Source organism: Mesoplodon densirostris, chromosome 7, assembly GCF_025265405.1.
Source record: "Mesoplodon densirostris isolate mMesDen1 chromosome 7, mMesDen1 primary haplotype, whole genome shotgun sequence".
NCBI classification, from domain to species: domain Eukaryota; kingdom Metazoa; phylum Chordata; class Mammalia; order Artiodactyla; family Ziphiidae; genus Mesoplodon; species Mesoplodon densirostris.
Window position 1 is genome coordinate 5,774,294 of NC_082667.1, and position 18,937 is coordinate 5,793,230.

Consider the following 18,937-nt stretch of genomic DNA (forward strand, 5'->3'; position numbering starts at 1 on the left):
GAACCTGGAGGACGTTCTGCTGAGTGAAGTAAGCCAGTCACAAAAAGACAAATATTGTATGATGTCACTGCTGTGAGGTCCCTAGAGAAGTCAAATTCATAGGGACACAGTATCCTGGTGGGTGCCCGGGGCTGGAGGATGGGGAACGGGGAGTTAGCGTTTAAAGGGCACAGAGTGTCAGCTTTATGGGATGAACAGTTCTGGAGGTAGAAGATGGTGATGGTTGCACAAGAATGTGAATGTACTTAATGCCACTGAACTGTACACTTACCAGTGTTTAAGATGGCAAATTGTATGTTATGTGTGTTTCACCTCAACTTAAATACTGGGAAAAAAGTAATCTAGGTGTTTGACGTGAGGAATGGCATATTTCAAGACCTTGGGCTCTTCACCAACTTGTTGTATCACTACAGCATGCATTTTCCCCATGTAGAACGCTGTAGAATAAAATAGAAATAACCTTGTTAAGACCTGGTAAGTCTACAAATAAAGGATACAAGCCATTTGTAAAGCTACTTGTATTAAATACATGTTGCTAAAATAAAAACTATGTTATACAGTAGACCACTATCTAGTGAAGTGATTTTACTCCAAAACTTAAAAACTTGTTTCTGTGCGGCAAAGAGAGTCCACACAGTAGTGCAGAGGCCCTCTCCCCTGCATTCACTTTATCACTTGTAGTTAAAATTACCAACTACTTCCTGTCACACACTGAGTACTTGAAGCACAGGGTGTGACATTCCCAAGTGCCCGGGACCTGCCCCGTGTAGACCAGCTTCCTGCTGCTGTGTTAAAGTGACACACAACACAGCACGAATGGACCACGTCTACTGGACTGTTCGGCCTTATCATTGACTCGGATTTGACCTCCTTTCTACACATGGAGTATATTTTCAATCTATGAGAACTTTTCAGAGCAAGCAAACTTGAATGATAGCTTTTATAGCCAACACCTGCCAGTAGCATTCAGTGTTTTTCGCAAGGTGGGTGAACAGTCTGGGGAGGATTTGTGAACCGGCCAGGAACCAAGATGCCATCTTGCCCTGCGGCTTCGTGGCTGGAGAGGGAGTGATGAGGGAAGGGCCATGCCGTGGTCCCACCCTGAGGACTGAGCCTTAGAAGGTGGGGAGCTGGAAGGATAGTTTTTACAGTTGCTGTGGTCCAGCCACCTTCCTTTGCTTCCCCACGTTACGATTGAGTACTCTCTGTGTTTGAGTGGGGAGCCCCCTTGCCACCTCTGGCCTCCTGGGTAAAGTACAGCTGTGCCATAAATGGTGAGCTGATAGACCTTTAAGTCAGGAGTGTTTCCTCATTTGCCTCGTGGCGGGGAAATGTTCATTTTCTTCTCCCTCCTTGAAAATCTCCACTGCCATTAAGTCTGGAAATTAACTGTACTTTATCCCAAATGTGAGAGTAACCTGTTTGAATTGTAGTGACCTGTTAGCAAGTTAAGAGGATCTTGATGATTTTGTGCCTCACCGGGGTTTTGGGGTTTGTCCTGTGTTTAGGCAACATGTAAATTTCCCCGAGATGCTTCACTGTCTAACACAGTTGACTTCTGTTGGAAAGGGTTACGCTTCAGGTTCTGGAACAGTGGGGCTAACGTAGAAAAAGATGAGTTGGGGGAGGAGAGAATCAACTTGCCTAAACCTAGAACTGCCTCTAAAGTTGCAGGTTGGAAAAGTCACCAAGAAACAAATTGATCATTACTATTATAGATGGATATCAGTGAAAAACATTTTGGCTTTTTAAAGGGCTCAGTCAGGCAGTTCAGGGCTGAAAATGAGGCCCGGGCCTAAAAATCCTGAAACATACACAGGATATTATCTGTTATGTGACTAGAGGAAAGAAATTAGCAGGAAAGATTCAATTAACTGGAGCCCAAGTTACTAAACATTTTCCTTAATTTTTTTTTAAGAGAAAGTGTGAAAATAAGAAAAAGCAATATTACTTTAAGCATTAAGAACATTCCCTGGCCTGCCTTGGAAGCCGTTCACATCTGAGTTCCTCTGTGTGTGTCTTAACCTCCCTAGCACTCTGTAGTGATATTTCATGTTCAGAATATGGGCCCCAGGCCAGTGAGGGGCTTGAAACATGAACAGGTACATCACATTTGCCACCCTATATTTAAGGCGGGAATGGAGGGAGGTACAAAGAGTTTTTAGATTTTCCACAGGAGTGTTTTATGTGTTAGCCTCTAATTATCTTGTGGTTAGGATGGTACTTCATAGGGACCTGATGATTAACCAGGAAATCAGTTGAGTGGGATAGCTCCCTCCTTGAGCATTCATTCCTTTTATTTGTGAAGGGATTACAGAGGACAGTTGGAAAAAAACAAGGGTTATTTTTGCTCACTTTGTTAAAGAAAAGAAATCTTTGAGTAGATAATCAGTGTACTGGCTTTAAGATTCAAACATTACGAAAGGGCGTCTTTCTCCCACCTCTGACCCCGGTGCCTCTCCCTAGAAGCAAGCACTTCCAGAGAGATGTCATGCATACATTAGTATATGTGGGTGTATTCATCTCTTCAGCAAACTCTGAGAGCTGCAATGTGCTAGATCCTGTGCGAGGGGCTGAGAATGTGTAGCTTCCCCCTTCCTCTTTAATACTTAACAGTAGATCACTTTTTTTGCACTAAAAGCAGCACTGTGTCTTGGAGGTTGTTTTGTATTGGTATTTATTGAGCTACCTTATTCTTTTGAATAGCCATATAGTGTTATATTTTAATTGAAATAGCGTTTTGATCTTTTCAGGACAGTTTGAATGCTAGAACTTCTGCTTTGTTAAGTTAATCATGGTAATAAAAGATTCCATTCATTAAGTGCTTGCTCTTGCCAGGTACTACCTGTTGTGCTTATCTCATTTAATCCAGTCAGTGAGCCTCAGGGAGAGGAATTCTTTTTTTTAAGATAAAAGTTACTTTATTTTTATTTATTTGTTTATTTTTGGCTGTGTTGGGTCTTTGTTTCTGCACGAGGGCTTTCTCTAGTTGGGGCGAGCCGGGGCCACTCTTCATTGCAGTGCGCGGGCCTTTCACTGTCGCTCCAGATGTGCAAGCTCAGTAGTTGTGGCTCACGGGCCTAGTTGTTCCGCGGCATGTGGGATCTTCCCAGACCAGGGCTTGAACCCATGTCCCCTGCATTGGCAGGCAGATTCTCAACCACTGTGCCACCAGGGAAGCCCCAAGGGAGAGGAATTCTTAACCCCAGGGGCTCAGAGAGGCTGAGTAGCTTGCCAGGAGTTAAAGTGTTAATAAGTGGTGACTTCTGTCTAGTTCTAACACAGTATGATGGTTATTTCAGCTAGTCACTCAGGTATGCATTTCAGTTTAGGCAGAGATAACATACACCTGTCTTTATTTTTGCCCAGATTTTTTGTGATAAGCAATTCTCTACAATAGTACCTATTGCTTGCGAGTTATGTGCAAAAGTATCCTGAGAGTATGATGTCTGGCAAGGACTTCAAATGACCTTGAGCGTGTTGACGAGTCCTGTATTTTAGGTGAGTAATAAAGTCAAGTGGCATATCTCCCCTGAGTTCCAGTCAGTGCTCGCATGGGTTAGAAACCTCTGCAGGCATGCATCCTGTCACAGTCCAGGGCCAAGTGACATTCATATAGACGAGTCATGTGGAGAAGGCAGGGGTCCCCCCAGGTGTCTGACCTTTTCAGGGACCCTGTTTTACTGATGAGAAGTTCAAACAGACCTGGTTTGTGAGTCACCCTTTGTCTGTTTTGGACTGTGAATAAGGGTGAGTAGGATTCTTTAGGGTGTACACATGATGGCAGGTAATTAATGCCTGAAGTTACGGTTGTGGCCTTTTACTGCTTTCCCCTGCACATAGGCTACTGGAAATTTCATCTCTTCCGAGTCTTCCTCTCTTAGTTTTCCTGCGTTGCGTTTGGCCTGCCAGCACAGGGTGGAATTCAGGATGCTGCACTAAAGAGTACTGTGGAAGCCACCCGGTTCAGAGATGTTCACAACTACTGAAGCATAATTTTAAAACTTTGAAAAATCCAGAGATTATGAACAGCACTGAAGTGAGCCAATCGGCAGGGGGAGGGCAAAGGGCACAGGAGGCCAGCGTTGGCAAACCTCTCCTCCCCAGGCTTTATTCTGGAATCTTTTCTCTTGATGGTTTTGACAGTGGCCTGGATGCCTGGATGGTGGAAGGTGCCTGGGCTGTGGAAACTAGGTAATGGGAGAGTGGAGGAGAAGGCGGTGGGCTGTGTGTGTGTGGGGGGGCCCTCCCTGACAGGCCTCAAACTGGGGGGCTGCGGGAGTAGGCCGCAGAAAGATACGTGGGGAGGAGAAAAAGAAGTGTATGGCCAGGACCAGAGGGAAGCACCTTTGGTCGTGCTGGTGGGGGACAGGTGCCACCTCCAAATAGAGTTACAGGTAGGTGTGGGAAGCTGGAAACCTAGTGTAACCACAGAGGTTTCCTGAAACTCGGTAACTTCTCTCATTCCAAAGTCCTTAGTAATGCTTCTTCTTTTTCCAGATCCTAAAATCAGAGGCACCTTTTTAAGGGCTTGATTTCTCCTAGGGTCTAGCAGTTTCATTGGAAGTGTTCACTACTTGGGAGCAGATTTTAATCAAATGGTGATTGCCATGGATCATACACACGGAGCTTCATATTAAGAGGACGGTCATTCATAGGTTCAAATAAATCAATGAATGGTCGATTTAATAAACTACTTAAGGCAAGTTATCACTGGTTTAGAAAGGAAAAAAACAGCATTATTGAGATGTAATTCACGTCATATAAAATTCACCCTTTTAAATGGTACAGTTCAGTGTTTTTTAGTATTTTTACAGAGTTACACAGCGATCACTGCTGTTTTTTCAGAGCACTTTCATCACCTCCGAATGAAACCCTGTACCATTAGTATTCTCTTCCCGTTCTCCCCTCTCCCTAGCTCCTGGCAACCACTGATCTACTTAATTTTTATGGATTTGTCTTTCCTGGATATTTCATATAGATGGAATCATACAACATGCATGGCCTTTTGTGACCAGTTTCTCTCACTGAGCATCATGTTTTCTAGGTTTGTCCATGTTGTAGCGTGTATTGGTACTTCATTCCTTTTTATGGCTGAAAAATATTTCATCGCTTGATCTACCACAGTTTATTTATTCATTCATTATTGATGGACATTTGGATTCTTTCCCTTTTTGGCTATTATAAACATTTGTGTTCAGTGTTTGTGAGGACATATGTTTTCATTTCTCTTGGGTATATGTCTAGGAGTGAAATTGCTGGGTCATTTGGTAACTCAACATTTAACTTTTTGAAGATGTCACTGATCTTTTGAGCCCTCTGTCAGAGGATCTCCACAGACCCCAACAAATATCCCTATTGAGTTTGAGAGGATATTGGACAAGATTATTGTTGCTTTGACCCATCGTGATCTTTTTACCAGCGCCTTTTTCCCCCCTTGCTTCCAGTGATCTTGGTTTTATACATGTACTAAATTACCAACTGATTTCTGAGAAGAGTTCATTATAGTATATGCTGGTGATTGTGTATTAGATGCCATAAAGTTTTATGTGAGACAACCTCGCTTTATTAAAAATTACAAACATTTATAAAGTAGTAAAGAATAAAATTTTGAAAATAATAAAATAGCTTTATCAAATCTGAACATTTGGCTTCGGGTTCCCTTCTTTTGCCCAGAGGTAACCACCATTTTGCATTGGTGTTAAAATTCTGTTTCATTCTGAAATAAGATTCTGATCTTTAGAACAGAATTTTGAAGTCTTTTATAACCTGTGTATTTGGTCGAAGTGCTGAAACATGAGAGCATTTTTTGTGACAGGTGTACTTGTAGTAGGGTGGTTCACGTATGGGAGGTTAATAATCCTGTGAGTCATGGAGCCTTTGGTTCCTGTTTGACCGTAGGTAACCAGTTGTCATCTAGGCTTCTATTTTAAGAAGACCTTTCACACCAGGAAGGCGTGATGATATTTCCTGCTGCGAAGAGCTTTGAGAGGAAGTAGCATCAAGTGCCAGGTCTTAGTTTCGTGGAGTGGTTTTTGTTTTGAAATGATTTTGTGGAATTTGTCAGGGTTCTTTTAAAATTAATTGCAATCAGGCTTCCCTGGTGGCGCAGTGGTTGGGAATCCACCTGCCAATTCAGGGGACACAGGTTCGAGCCCTGGTCCGGGAGGAATCCCACATGCCGCGGAGCAACTAAGTCCGTGCGCCACAACTACTGAGCCTGGGCTCTCGAGCCTTCGAGCCACAGCTACTGAAGCCCGCATGCCTAGAGCCCGTGCTCCGCAACAGGAGAGGCCACTGCATTGAGAAGCCCGCGCACAGCAACGAAGACCCAGCGCAGCCATAAATAAATAAATTAATTAATTAAAAAATAAAAAGGGAAATCTCTTTTAAAACCATAAAAATAAATAAATAAAATTAATTTCAATCAATATGATGCCAACTGTGACACAGTTTCTTTGACCCGTTTCTGGATCAACTAAAATTTTAGATTATCTGCTGTTTTACATCTTCCAGTTTTCTTTTCTCCTCTTAATGATTAGTGCAGTTAATCGTATCACTTCATTTGAGGCAGGTAATGAATTGACATTTATCAGTTTGGGGGGAAGTTACTTAGCATAGAATCACTAAGGTGTATCATCAAGAAATCCATTTAAATAAAGGTGCTGACTTTCAGTATGTTTCATAGTTTATTTTCATTCACTATTTTTCCCTTATTGATGTACTTACAAATATTCTCTTTGCAATAATCTTTTAACTTTAAAATATTTCATGCCATTTGTTAACTTTATGTATATCTTGAAGCATTAAAAACTTTCATTATCTTCACTAGCAATTTAATGTTTTAAAAAATGATATTTTTGATAATATCAAGTTTTAATTGATTAAAAAACAGGTCAAACGAGATGTGAGACAGGAGTGCTGACGCCCCTGACAGGTGAGGAGTGAACCGGTGTGGCTCTGTTGCAGGGCACTTTGGCAGTAGCATCAAGAAGTTTGAAAACGGTAGTGCCCTTTGGTCCAGAAGACCCAGCTTTAAAGGATCTCCTCAGATTGTGCATAAAGATTGACATATAGGTATACATTTTGTAGAGTTGTGTGTAGAAGTAAAAAATAATGGGAAAACTCTATCTTTAGCATTAGGCAATTGGTTAAACCATGCTGTATCTTTTTTTTTTTTTTTTTTTTTTTTTTTGCTGTACGTGGGCCTCTTACTGTTGTGGCCTCTCCCGTCACGTAGCACAGGCTCCGGACGTGCAGGCTCAGCGGCCATGGCTCACAGGCCCAGCCGCTCCGCGGCATGTGGGATCTTCCAGGACCGGGGCACGAACCCGTGTCCCCTGCATTGGCAGGTGCACTCTCAACCACTGCGCCACCAGGGAAGCCCCATGATCCCAATTTTAATAAAAAAAGAAATTGGGAAAAGGAGCTTAGGAAAATGACAAGAAAAAATATATATACTACAGTGTTCAAAGTGGTTATATTTGAATAATAGAATTTGGGAAAGTAGTTGTCTTTTTTATTTTGGGGGCGTCTTTCAGATTCATGTACACTCAACTTATTGGAACCTGGCTTTTAAAATCTGAAAGTCAAACAATTTAATACACGTTAAAGCAGCCTACTTTAGTTGCCTCAACAACTGATAAACTTAATTGAATTTGAAAAAATATGCCAGGTCACCCAGGTTCTTCGTCACTTGGGGTGTGTAGGTGGTCTTGAATGTGCCAAAAGCAGCACTGCACTACCAAGCAACTGCTCTGTGGCTCTGTTTTCACAAATCCATTTTCTTTAGCATATAAACCAATTAGCCTTTTGGTTCTTCAGTTTGGAGTTGGTTCTTTGTTTTGTTTTTGCACGGTTTCTTCTCAAATATCCTTTATGTTCTCTGTGTGTTGTCATTTGATGAGTCAAATTATTCTCAACTGTAAGTTAGTTCTTGATAAGCTGTGTATCAAGAGAAATTGAAATTATGATTTTCGCATCTGATCAGCATCCTGTAAAAGCAGCTCTGTATTCTGCTCGTTATTCCATTGGTACTGTTTGAGGGACCTGTTGGGTGAGGATTAGGGACGCACTCTCAGCTGGATCCCTAGGGCACTGGTTAGAATTCCTGCCAGCAGTGACTTCTCTTTTCAGTGTCCTACCTGCCATGGCTTGCTTACATATGTTGAATATGAAATAAGTATGTTATTCTCATCTTATTTGATATTTTGCTTATGTGAGTATCTCTGCGCCTCCTAAATTTAATTATGACATGTATGTTTATTATAAAGATCTTCTGCCACATGATAAAAAGGTTGAAGTTTCAGACTTCTTTGGAATCCTTGAGCATTCCTGGGGTTTTACTTGGAAGGATATTCTTGACAAATCCCGTGGTAAATTGGCTGTTGTATTTCTGCTGTCGTTTCTGTGGCATACCTTCCCATCGTATCTTCTTCCTAGTTGTATTATTTAGCTCATTAGTGTCTGACTTTTTTCTAGGTGTTTTCTGACAGTTTGGGTCATCTGTGATAATGACATTGTTTCATTAATTTTGCGGTACGTGGGCCTCTTACTGTTGTGGCCTCTCCCGTTGTGGAGCACGGGCTCTGGACGCGCAGGCTCAGCGGCCATGGCTCACGGGCCCAGCCGCTCCGCAGCCTGTGGGATCCTCCCGGACCGGGGCACGAACCCGTGTCCCCTGCATCGGCAGGCGGACTCTCAACCACTGCGCCACCAGGGAAGCCCTGTTTCATTTATTTTGATCGTCACTTGAAAATCATCCACGTTTTACTTCTTCCCACTAGGGCCTATTGGGTGAGCAGCTCCAGATAATACAAGAGATGAAGGATTTCCAGGTTATGGGCTTGTTTGTGGCCAAGCCGGCCTGCTTTCCTTCTTTGGGACTCTGGGGATAAACTGAATCGAGTTACACAGCTTAGAACAGTAGCTCATCTGTTTGCTCTTGCCGTGGACTGAGCTTTCGAGAGGATGTGACAGGAAGGAAAACCAGGCCTTTTAACTGATGTCACGCCTGTCCTGTTGCTTGGTAGCCGGAAGCCCGTGCTGGCTGTGCCTGGATATGGCAGGCCCTTGCGACAAGCCATGCACTGGGGGCGCGGGCCTGAGTGGAGGGGAAGGGAGAAGCCTGCCCGTCTGCCTCTGCGCCTGCCTGCCTCCCGTGTCCTCCTGAGCCGGGGTGGACAGCTAGCTTGCCTCCCGGGAAAGGAGGTCCTTATTCTTGCAGAGGTTCCCACATGCCATGATTGCTTTCCTTTAAATAAGCTGTTGAAAAGTATTCTTTAAGATGACTTTTATTTACATCTGTGAAACGTTGTTTCTGTAGAAGCACATTCAAGTTTCACTGGTGAAGAAAAATGAGATTTTTTTTTCCTTTCTAAACCATTGAGATATAGTTCACGTATCACATACTTCACCTGCTTAAATTGTAGGATTCAGTGGTTTTTAGTATATGGGTTTTTTTGTTGTTGTTTTTTTTTTGGCCGTGCAGCATGTGGGATCTTAGATCCCCCACCAGGGATTGAACCCGCATCCCCTGCATTGGAAGCTCAGAGTCTTAACCAGTGGACTGCCAGGGAAGTCCTAGCATAGGATTTTTAATATATCCACAGGTATGTGCAGCCATCACCACAATCAGTTTTAGAACAATTTCATACCTCACAAGGAAACCCTGTCCCCTTTAGCCCCCTCCTGCCCTAGCCCTAGGCACCCACTCTGCAGATTTCCTCGTTCTAGACATTTCATACGAATGGAATCATTTAATATCTGGCCTTTTGTTCTGGCTTCTTTCACTGAGCATGTTTTTAAGGTTCATCCATGTTGTAGCATGTGTCAGGACTTCATTCCTTTTTTTAAAATTGTGGTAAAATGTGCATGGCATAAAATTTACCATTTTAACCATATTTAAGTGTGTAGTTTAGTGGCATTAAGTCGGTCACGTTGTTGTTCAACCATCACCACTGTTCATCGCAAGAATGTTTTCATCTTGCTAAACTGAACTTCTGTGCCCGTTAAACCGTAATTCCTCATCACTGCTGGTAACGCCTCTTTGAATTCATTAGCTCACTCCGAATCTGTTTTAGTTATTTTGTGTGTGTTTCCTGGAATGAGGTATGTCCTTTTGAAGTCTAGCCCTGCTGACAGCTTGATTTTAGCGCTGTGAGACCTGTCTAGAGGCATCTGACCTCCAGAACTGTAAGATAATAAATGTGTGTTTGTTTAAATTTATGTTTGTTTGTTTAAATTTATTTAGTTATTTATTTTTGGCTGCGCTGGGTCTTCGTTGCTGCGCGCAGGCTTTCTCTAGTTGCGGCGAGCGGGGGCTACTCTTCCTTGTGGTGCGTGGGCTTCTCATTGCCATGGCTTCTCTTGTTGCAGAGCACGGGCTCTAGGCGCGCGGGCTTCAGTCGTGGCTAGTGGGCTCTAGAGCTCAGGCTCCATAGTTGTGGCGCATGGGCCTAGTTGCTCTGCGGCATGTGGGATCTTCCCGGACCAGGGCTCGAACCTGCGTCCCCCACATTGGCGGGCGGACTCTTAACCACTGCGCCACCAGGGAAGCCCTGTGTATTTAAAGCCACGAAGTTTGTGGTCGTAAGTGACAGCAGCCACAGGAACAGAGACATTTGTCTTATGCAAGTTAGTACAGACCTGTCCTGACGTCGGGCTCCTGTGATGGATGGCGGTTCCCGCAGCACCACTGTGTGTCTGGCATGGCACGTGGTGCCCTCCTGCTTGTGTCCCATCTCTCAGCATGAGGGTTAAAAGCAAGGATTCTGGAGCCAGATGCCGTCTTCCCTTGTGGCTCTGCCACTTGCTTTGTTTCCTCCTCTGTGTGATGGAGGCAGTACCGTCACTGCCCTGTAGGTTGTCGGGAGGATGGAATGACCCCACCCTTGTTGCATCCTCAGGACGCTGCGGCCCCAGGGCTCCACGACCCTGAGGTCTTACAGTGACTAGGTTTAAGTGCTGCTCCTTTACAGAGGAGTGCATTTTTGAGGGTCTCAGGGGTTTAGCACCGTGCCCAAGATTACACAGCTAGTAAGTGCAGAGCTAGGGTTTGAATCGGCTCCCTGGCTCTGAAGCCTGTGGCTTTTCTTTTACATGATGCCCTCTCCCAGGAAGAGGGGACTGTCCGTTGGGGAGCTTACAGTCTAAATTAGAGAGCCAAGGCTGACCGCCAGCCTGTTAGAGAACAATGTAAGGTGGTCAGTTACCAAATGTAACAGGGAGGAGTTTGGAGAAGGGAGGTTCTGGGAGAGTGCTGTGGGTCATTGTCATTTTCAGAAAATCTCTATTGAGCATCCACCATCTGGGGCCACTGGGCCTTGAGAATTGAAGTTAGATGTGACCCCTGTCTTCTGGAGCTAGCAGGGAAGACAGCAAAAGATTCTCGAGGAGGTTGGACTTGGAACTTGGTTTTAAACAGTAGGTAGTTTTTATTGTTTTATAAACTTATTTATTTTATTCATTTATTTTTGGCTGTGTCGGGTCTTTGTTGCTGCACGCGGGCTTTCTCTAGTTGCGACGGGTGGGGGCTACTCTTCGTTGTGGTGGGTGGGCTTCTCATTGTGGTGGCTTCTCGTTGCGGAGCATGGGCTCTAGGCACACGGGCTTCAGCAGTTGTGGCACGCGGGCTTCAGTAGTTGTGGCTCGTGGGCTCTAGAGCGCAGGCTTAGTAGTTGTGGTGCACAGCCTTAGTTGCTCCGCGGCATGTGGGATCTTCCTGGACCCGGGCTCAAACCCGTGTCCCCCTGCATTGGCAGGCAGATTCTTAACCACTGTGCCACCAGGGAAGCCCAGTAGGTAGTTTTTAGATGGCAGAGAAGAGTGAGGAGTTTCCAGACTGGAAGAACAGGAGTAAGTGGATGTGGTGACGCTGTATCAGTTACTACTAGGTTTAGCTGCTTATAACAGAGGACCCCAGAGTCACAGTGGTTAAACAACATAGAAATTTATTTCCGTTGTGCATGAAAGAGGTCCAGGAGTAGCCAGGCTGAGCAGGTGTGGTGGCTTCACAGCTTGATGGGGATGCAGACTCCTTTCAACTAACCGCTCTGCTATTTCTAGGACGTGGCCGTTAATCTCGTGATCTAAGAAGCTGTTAAAGCTCTGGCCACATGTGCTAGTTAGGATCCTAGCAAGAAAATGGAAACACCACTAGGATTTCAGCAGCCATAGAGCATTTAATATAGCGAATTGCGTGAACAGGCGGTGGAGAACCAAAAAAGCAAAAGGAACAGAAGTGATTAAGATAAGGAATACTAAGTGTGCAGGAAGCAGGCTCCTGGGGCTGGGGGACAAGGGAAGAGGTTGGGGTGATCAGAACCTGGAAGCTGAGAGGAGGGGCCCACAGAGTTGGGATCCCCACCTCCAAGGAGAGGGCACTGCTTGGCTATTGCTGGGGACCCTGAGGCTGGTGCTGGGGTCGCCCAAAGCAGTGAGGATGGGAACGGGCGGGTTGCTGCCACAGCACGCGGGCAGGAACGGCAGGCAGACACGTCTGCCGCCAGAACCTGATGAATGGGAGCAGCTGATAAAGGAGGTTTGTCATCAGCAGAGTCCCGGCCCAGCATCACAGCAGAACTGGAGTGGGAATTTGGAGCCCAGAGGCAGTAGCTTAGCACTGACCCACAACTCTCTCCTCGGTCCACACAGCAGGATGGATGGGGAAGAGGGGGCAAGTGCGTGAGCATGTCTGACGTTGCTTCCCCAAAAGCCACAGACACACTTCCTTGACATTTTATTTGCCAGCACTTGGTCGCACAGGCCCGGCCACCTGTAGAGGCAGCTGGTAAATAGAGTCCTGACGCAAGGCATGTTGCTGCCTGAGCACAGCCCAGGTTCTCTAACCCAGGAGGGTGGGGAGTGTCCCCACAGGGGTGGAACTTTGAGCATTTTTGTGGCACCGTTAACGCAGCAACGTTAACAACCTCCAGATAAAAGGTTCTCCCTGTTATCTTTCTTCCTCACACAAAGTGAACTCTGTCTTTTGGACCATTTTTTGACGGTGCTTGTCACTGCGTGCTCAGGATCCCTGTCTGACTGGGCGTGTGATGAGGCAATTTAGGTTTGTATTTAGCCTCACTTTGGGGAACGTAGCTTCGCTAAGACTGTCAGTGGATAGAACAGGGAAAGAGGCTGCTGGCTTCTGTGATTGGGGGATGTCGTTCTAGGAAGCTGTGGTCCACCTTGCTGATAACTTTTTCTCCACAAGTTGCGCCTATACTGCTGTGTGATATTGATGCCTCTGACAGGCAGGTATAGACTCAGGGTTTGCTGAAGCATCTGGTTCAGACATTGTCCCATGATTTTGAATTCTGTCTTACAGTTTTATGTCTGCCTTCTTCATTAGAGCAGAAGTTTCTCAAGGGCAGGGACCAGAGCCTGTTTCAGTGTTGTGTTACCCGAGCTTCCAGTGTGGTGCTTTGCTTATGTAATAGTTCCCTGCAGTTTACTGACTGGCTATGAATAGGATTTGGGGACTCTGAAGTCTACTACAGATGAGGTGCCTCTGGTCTCGAATTCCTAATTATACAGTATTTTGTGTTCATTTAACTCCAATCCCTGCATTAACTAACCACCCTCTGCACCTAATCATTTCCAACCCAGGCAGGTGATTTGTCCCCAAGGCTATGCTTTCCGGTTTAAACGTCCCCTGTGACTTGTTGCTTGTCTTTGGTAGTCACAGTAGAAGGTTTAGGGTATTGAGAGCTCTGAGAGCTCCAGTAATTGTTAATGTTGCAAATTTTTTGAAAAGGCTGTTAGGCAAACCTGGTTGAGAAGGGGTGGATCTTTCCACTTCAAGTGGAAAGTCCTGTAGGAGATGGTTTAAGTATTGCCCCGAGAGTTTAACCTGGCAGTGATGGGTATATGATGGGAATTTTGGGTCATACATGAATGTGGGCTGGAAGGGAGGCATCTGGGATTTCCCCCCATTCCCAGGGCTGAAGAGGAGGGTCTCCTCGCTCCTTGTCACTCTCTGAGGCAGATGCCACATGCAATTATAAAAACTCCCCCCATCGCTGTCCTAGAACAACAGATCCGGAATTTGCCTGTTTTTACTGTGACTCGTGGAATTGATCTGAGAACTGCCGAGTTAATCATTTACGTTGCTAGTATCCTGAGAGATTAAATGAAGACTTAGATGAGGACAGTTCTTGTGGGATGGATCCTGACTTCTCATCCACAAGCGATTTAGCTTGCTTTCAAAATACAGATACTTACGGTCCTCTTGTTTCTGACAGAGGTGGCCTCAGTAACATGCTGTTCCAGTGCTCCTTACCCGACACTCTGGCCACCGTTGGTGACGAGCCTCGGAAGGTGCTCCTGCGGCTGTATGGTGCGATTCTAAAGATGGTGAGTTCCTAGGCTGCTTGGGGATGGGAGGGGCCTGGTCACAGTTCTAATCCTCTTTCCTAATTACCTGGGAAGAGACTTAAAATATGTTAGTGGTGTTGTAAGAGCTATTTAAATATATTGCTTTTGCTTTAACTGGGCTGCACAACTTGGTTTTTTGTTTATATTCTAAGTAAATTCTGTCTTTACTTAACTATTTGTTAGTACAAATACGTCCAGCTTTATATCCAGAGGAAGTACAATGTTGGTTAAATCTTTAATAGTGCTGGATAATGCTTGGATTTTCCACACATTGAAATTTTCAGCTCAGACTTAAGTTGTAAAATTCGAATGCGGGGAAAGCATCATCAAAAAGGGTTTACAGGATAGTCCCAGTGGAAAAGTATGAGCTCAGTGAAGCCGAATTTATTAACTACCTCCCATTGAGATTTCTTTAGAGCTTTGAATTTGTTAGATTCCTCATCTTTCTAAATTTTTATATTACTTAAATAATTGAATCTTTCAGTTAAAGTACCTTATTTGTTGAATTGTCTTAACCAGTTATAGGATATCCCAAATATCTGGATTTAAAAAAAAAAACTATACCATGAATTTATCATTTTACTGACCACACATATAAATGTGTATGTTTCTGTGGTAGAATTTTGATATCCATTTAAATCTTCCTTGGAAGGGCCCATTTTGATCTTCATGAAACAGAGAATAGTTTTCTGACTCAATTTTTTTTTTTTTTTTAAAGACTAGTCTCTTTCAGCTCAGTCTAAAAAGCAAGTCATGTCCATATCTGTGATGATTCGATTATATGTTTAGAAATATTAAAGTTAAAATTGGCACTCTGGATATTAACTCATTTTAAAAAATTGTCATCATGTGACTGAACCTTTTCATTGGGTAATTTTCCCTTAACCCTGTCCAGCTGTGAGAGTGGTCAGGGTCTGAGGTTAGGAACAAGCTAGCGTGTCTGAGGAAACCCAAGGCCACTTTGGCATTAGGTTCACGTGCTGACGGACAGCCGACCCTGCCCCGCTGACTGACAGTGTACAAGCAGAACAGGGTCTGTGCTTACCATGCAGTCCAGTTTTTTATTTAATCAAGTTGCAGTTTCAGAGCAGTTCTTGAACTATACCCAATTAATGTCCTTTTGGGACTTTTAATGAAATCAACCTTCAGCCATTTTTTTCTCTGAGGACTTCCTGTAACAATTAAGTCCCATTTCTGCCCATTCGTTTCGTGTGCTTTCATTTAAGCAACACTTTAAAAATACTTTAATAACTAGCTGCTGGGATTGCATGCGATATGAGACTACTTAAATCTGATTTATGGAGCCTTTGTTTCTATTTCAACTTAAATAGGAACGTTTTCAGTGTGCACGGTGAGCTCCTCCTAGGCCGGGGGCAGGCCCTGTGCCCTGAGAGCAGCAGAGCCCCGTGGAGGTGAAGGGATGCTCTGATGCATGCTGTCCAGGACGCCACTCACCAGCCACGTGTGGCCCTCATATGCCTGAAAAGTGGCAAGTGCAGCCAAGGAATGGAGTTTTAAATTTTACGTAATTTTACTTATTTAAATTGCAATGGTTACATGGAGCTGGTGGCTGCTGCATTGGCTGGCATGTGTGCCCTGTTAAGGACAGGTAACTTGGTAACAGCCGGCTGCAACGCAGGCCGTGACCTTGCAGTTTTCTTTTCCCCTAATAAAGATTCACCATCAGTAGTTAATATTTTGTCCTTTTTGAAATTTTAGCAATCTAGAATTATTACCTGATAGTACTTAAGTGCAATAGCAATGTCTGGACATAGAATTTGTTTGAACAGAATTCCATGTCCCTACTTATTTTTAAGGGGAAAAAAAGACTATTATGTAACTCAGCAAAATAGAGAAGAATTGAAGCCACTTAAAGTGGCATTAACTTTTACCAAACCAACGATCAGAGTATGTTTTACATGCAGTTAATGGGGGCGGAGGGGGCAGCACTCTGGATTTAGCTTCTCGATTCTATTTTTACCAGGCTGTTAGTTTCCATTCCTGAAACTGCATCTGCTGATGAAGAGTAGAAGCTGTGCTTGAAAGCACATGGGTAGAAAGGGAAGCAAGTAGCTCACGAGATGGATAATGAGCAAACGTCTGACAGTCTCACAACTGACTCTGACAACAAACTCATTTTTGTTAGAAAAAAGCTGTTTCTTTGCTTTATAGGTGGGACTCAGTGTTTTCAATATAATTACGCAGTTGATTGAGTCCCTAGTTCAAGTACACTTTTTTGTTGAAGTTTGAACTTGGTAAAACCATGAAACCTACAGCCTCAGGTATTTTTGGTTCCCAAGTTCTTTGGGGTTTGGCAGGGGCACCCGCTGCCAGTTAGAGTTTCGGACATTAATGGCCGTTTTAAACTGCTGGCCATTTGAATACTTTGGCAACATGAGGAGGGGAAGAAATTCAGGAACTCTGAACAGGAACTTCAGTTTAAGAGAGAAGGAAAGTAAGGGCCCGAGGCTAAGCAGTCAGTAAGACTCGAGGCCGGCGGTAGTGCCGTGCGCTTTACAAGTTGAGCTCTCACGGCATGGTGCCAGGGATTGCACCAAAAATGGCCAAAATTGATAGTAACTTGCCAGGATTTGCATTAATTAAGAGATGTGGCTGAGCAACTATGGAACCCAAATAATAAGTCACATTACTTTCATAAATGCATGGATTAAAGACAGAAATATCACGCAAATCAAATGTTATGCTTTCCTTATTTTTGACTCTACTTAGAGGAAAGCACACACACACCCCCCCCTATACATGCATGTACATTTGTACAGATATAACTTGGTATTTCCTGAATTGTCCATATAAACGCAGCTGTCACGTCCTTCAAGGTGGATTAGAATGAGCTCCTTCCCTGAAACATGTTAATTGATGACTGCACATAATGATAGACTTACGTATTTCCTCAGAACGTTTAGCTGTTTTGCTTAATTACATGATAGACTGGGTTAGTTTAGTGTGTCCCTTCTTTCCCTTTCTCCTCCTCGTTCCAGCTTTGGAAGTTTTTGCCTCTGTGAGAATCAAATATCATGTAGCAGTACTTTTTTGATTTACATTTACAATCATTTACAAGTAACTTGGTTTAAAATAACGAGATGCTTCTCGACTTTCTTGTTTTTCTTCATCTTGGTGTTGCGAGATGCCGGACTTCCCTTATCTCCATGGCAGCCCTGAAATGGCTGCTCTCTGGTGCAGTTCACTAAGGCTTAAGTAGCAGAAGGCCAAGTAAAACCTCCTGGTTGGGTTTAAGGCCCACAGTTCTGCCCCACAAACAGCTATCTCTGCCACCCACCATTTCTGTAGAAGATGAGACATAAACAGGCTTCCCAGCTGTACCCTGGATGTTTTGTTTAGGATTGGTGTTAATTTTAGGGCGTATGGAAAGTCCTGTGTTGGACAAGGGGAAAAATGGGTCCTTTTGAGGATAAAACAAGGTAAGACACACACAGCTTCGAAAAACTGCCACACCACACGATATTATTTGCAGGAGATTATTAAACATAAAAATATTGGTGTGATCTTAAAACAATGAATGTCAGTAGAATTCAGTGTCTATTTCACATAGGCCAGCTTTAACTTTAATGACAAGGAGGTTATTCTCATTAGCTGCATAGACGATGGAAACCGAATTCAACTATAAAATTAACCCGTGACTGAAGCAGGTAGGATAGCTCGGTAGAAGTTTTGAGAAGTACTGGTTTAGCCTTTGCCATTGCGGAAAGAGAGATAATTGCTAGAAGAGAGCTTGAAACGATAAAATTAGCTGTCAATGTAACTTGATTTTTTTCCTTTCTGGTACTGGGAAGGAACATGAGCTCTGCATCGTCCAGTAGCAGCCTTTTCCCAGAAGCAAGTTTGGCTGATTACAAATAACCAGTTTGCTTATTTATCATGAATTGTGGAAGACACAAATGTCAGTACGTATTGTTCTTTCAATGTAACCTGTGCCAGTTGGCGGAAGTCTCAGAGGGGGCTTTGCCCTGCCTCTTGTCAGAACAGCGACTGTGTCGAGCCAGTCCCTTCTCTGCATGAATGGAGAGATTTGGCCTCACCGTTTTGAGCGGTCTCACAGGCATGAACGTTTATAATACACCAACGATCTCTCGAGTGCTGTCTGGGAAAATTTTGTTTTTGTTCTTTGAGTAGTAGAAGGCTAATATTAGTGTTTGTTGAAGTACTAACTATAATTAAATGAAAGGCATCAAGGCACAACGCAGATATGTATCAGTGACTCAAAAGAGTACCGTTTGGGACACGGTCTTTTTTGAATCCAGAAAACAAAATGTCTTCTTCCCTGTTTTCTCTTAACCCCAGTTTAATTAAAAATTCAGTCACGATAAATTGCAGAGCAGCCTACAGATAGCTGGCAGTAAACTCTTGGCTACTGAGAAGCTGCCTGCTTGCAGCACGTCCCTCTGGAGCTGAGACGGCATGGCTGCCACTCCTCCATGCAGAGCCTGCTCCGTCCCGAGAGGCTGAGCACATGTCCCTGCTCGCTGAACACGGTGCATTCGGTTTTTTTTTCTCATTGTATTAGGTCATCATGACCTAATTT

General features: G+C 44.0%; 1 protein-coding gene across 2 annotated transcripts in view; it reads left to right on the top strand.

The window, feature by feature from the left end:
* CHKA (choline kinase alpha) overlaps window positions 1–18,937 on the top strand; it is a 61,489-nt gene that overhangs the window by 10,690 nt on the left and 31,862 nt on the right. For both annotated transcript variants that reach the window (XM_060105449.1, XM_060105450.1), the window contains exon 2: window positions 14,244–14,355. In XM_060105449.1, the coding sequence (XP_059961432.1) occupies window positions 14,244–14,355 (112 nt within the window). The remainder of the gene's footprint in view (window positions 1–14,243; window positions 14,356–18,937) is intronic.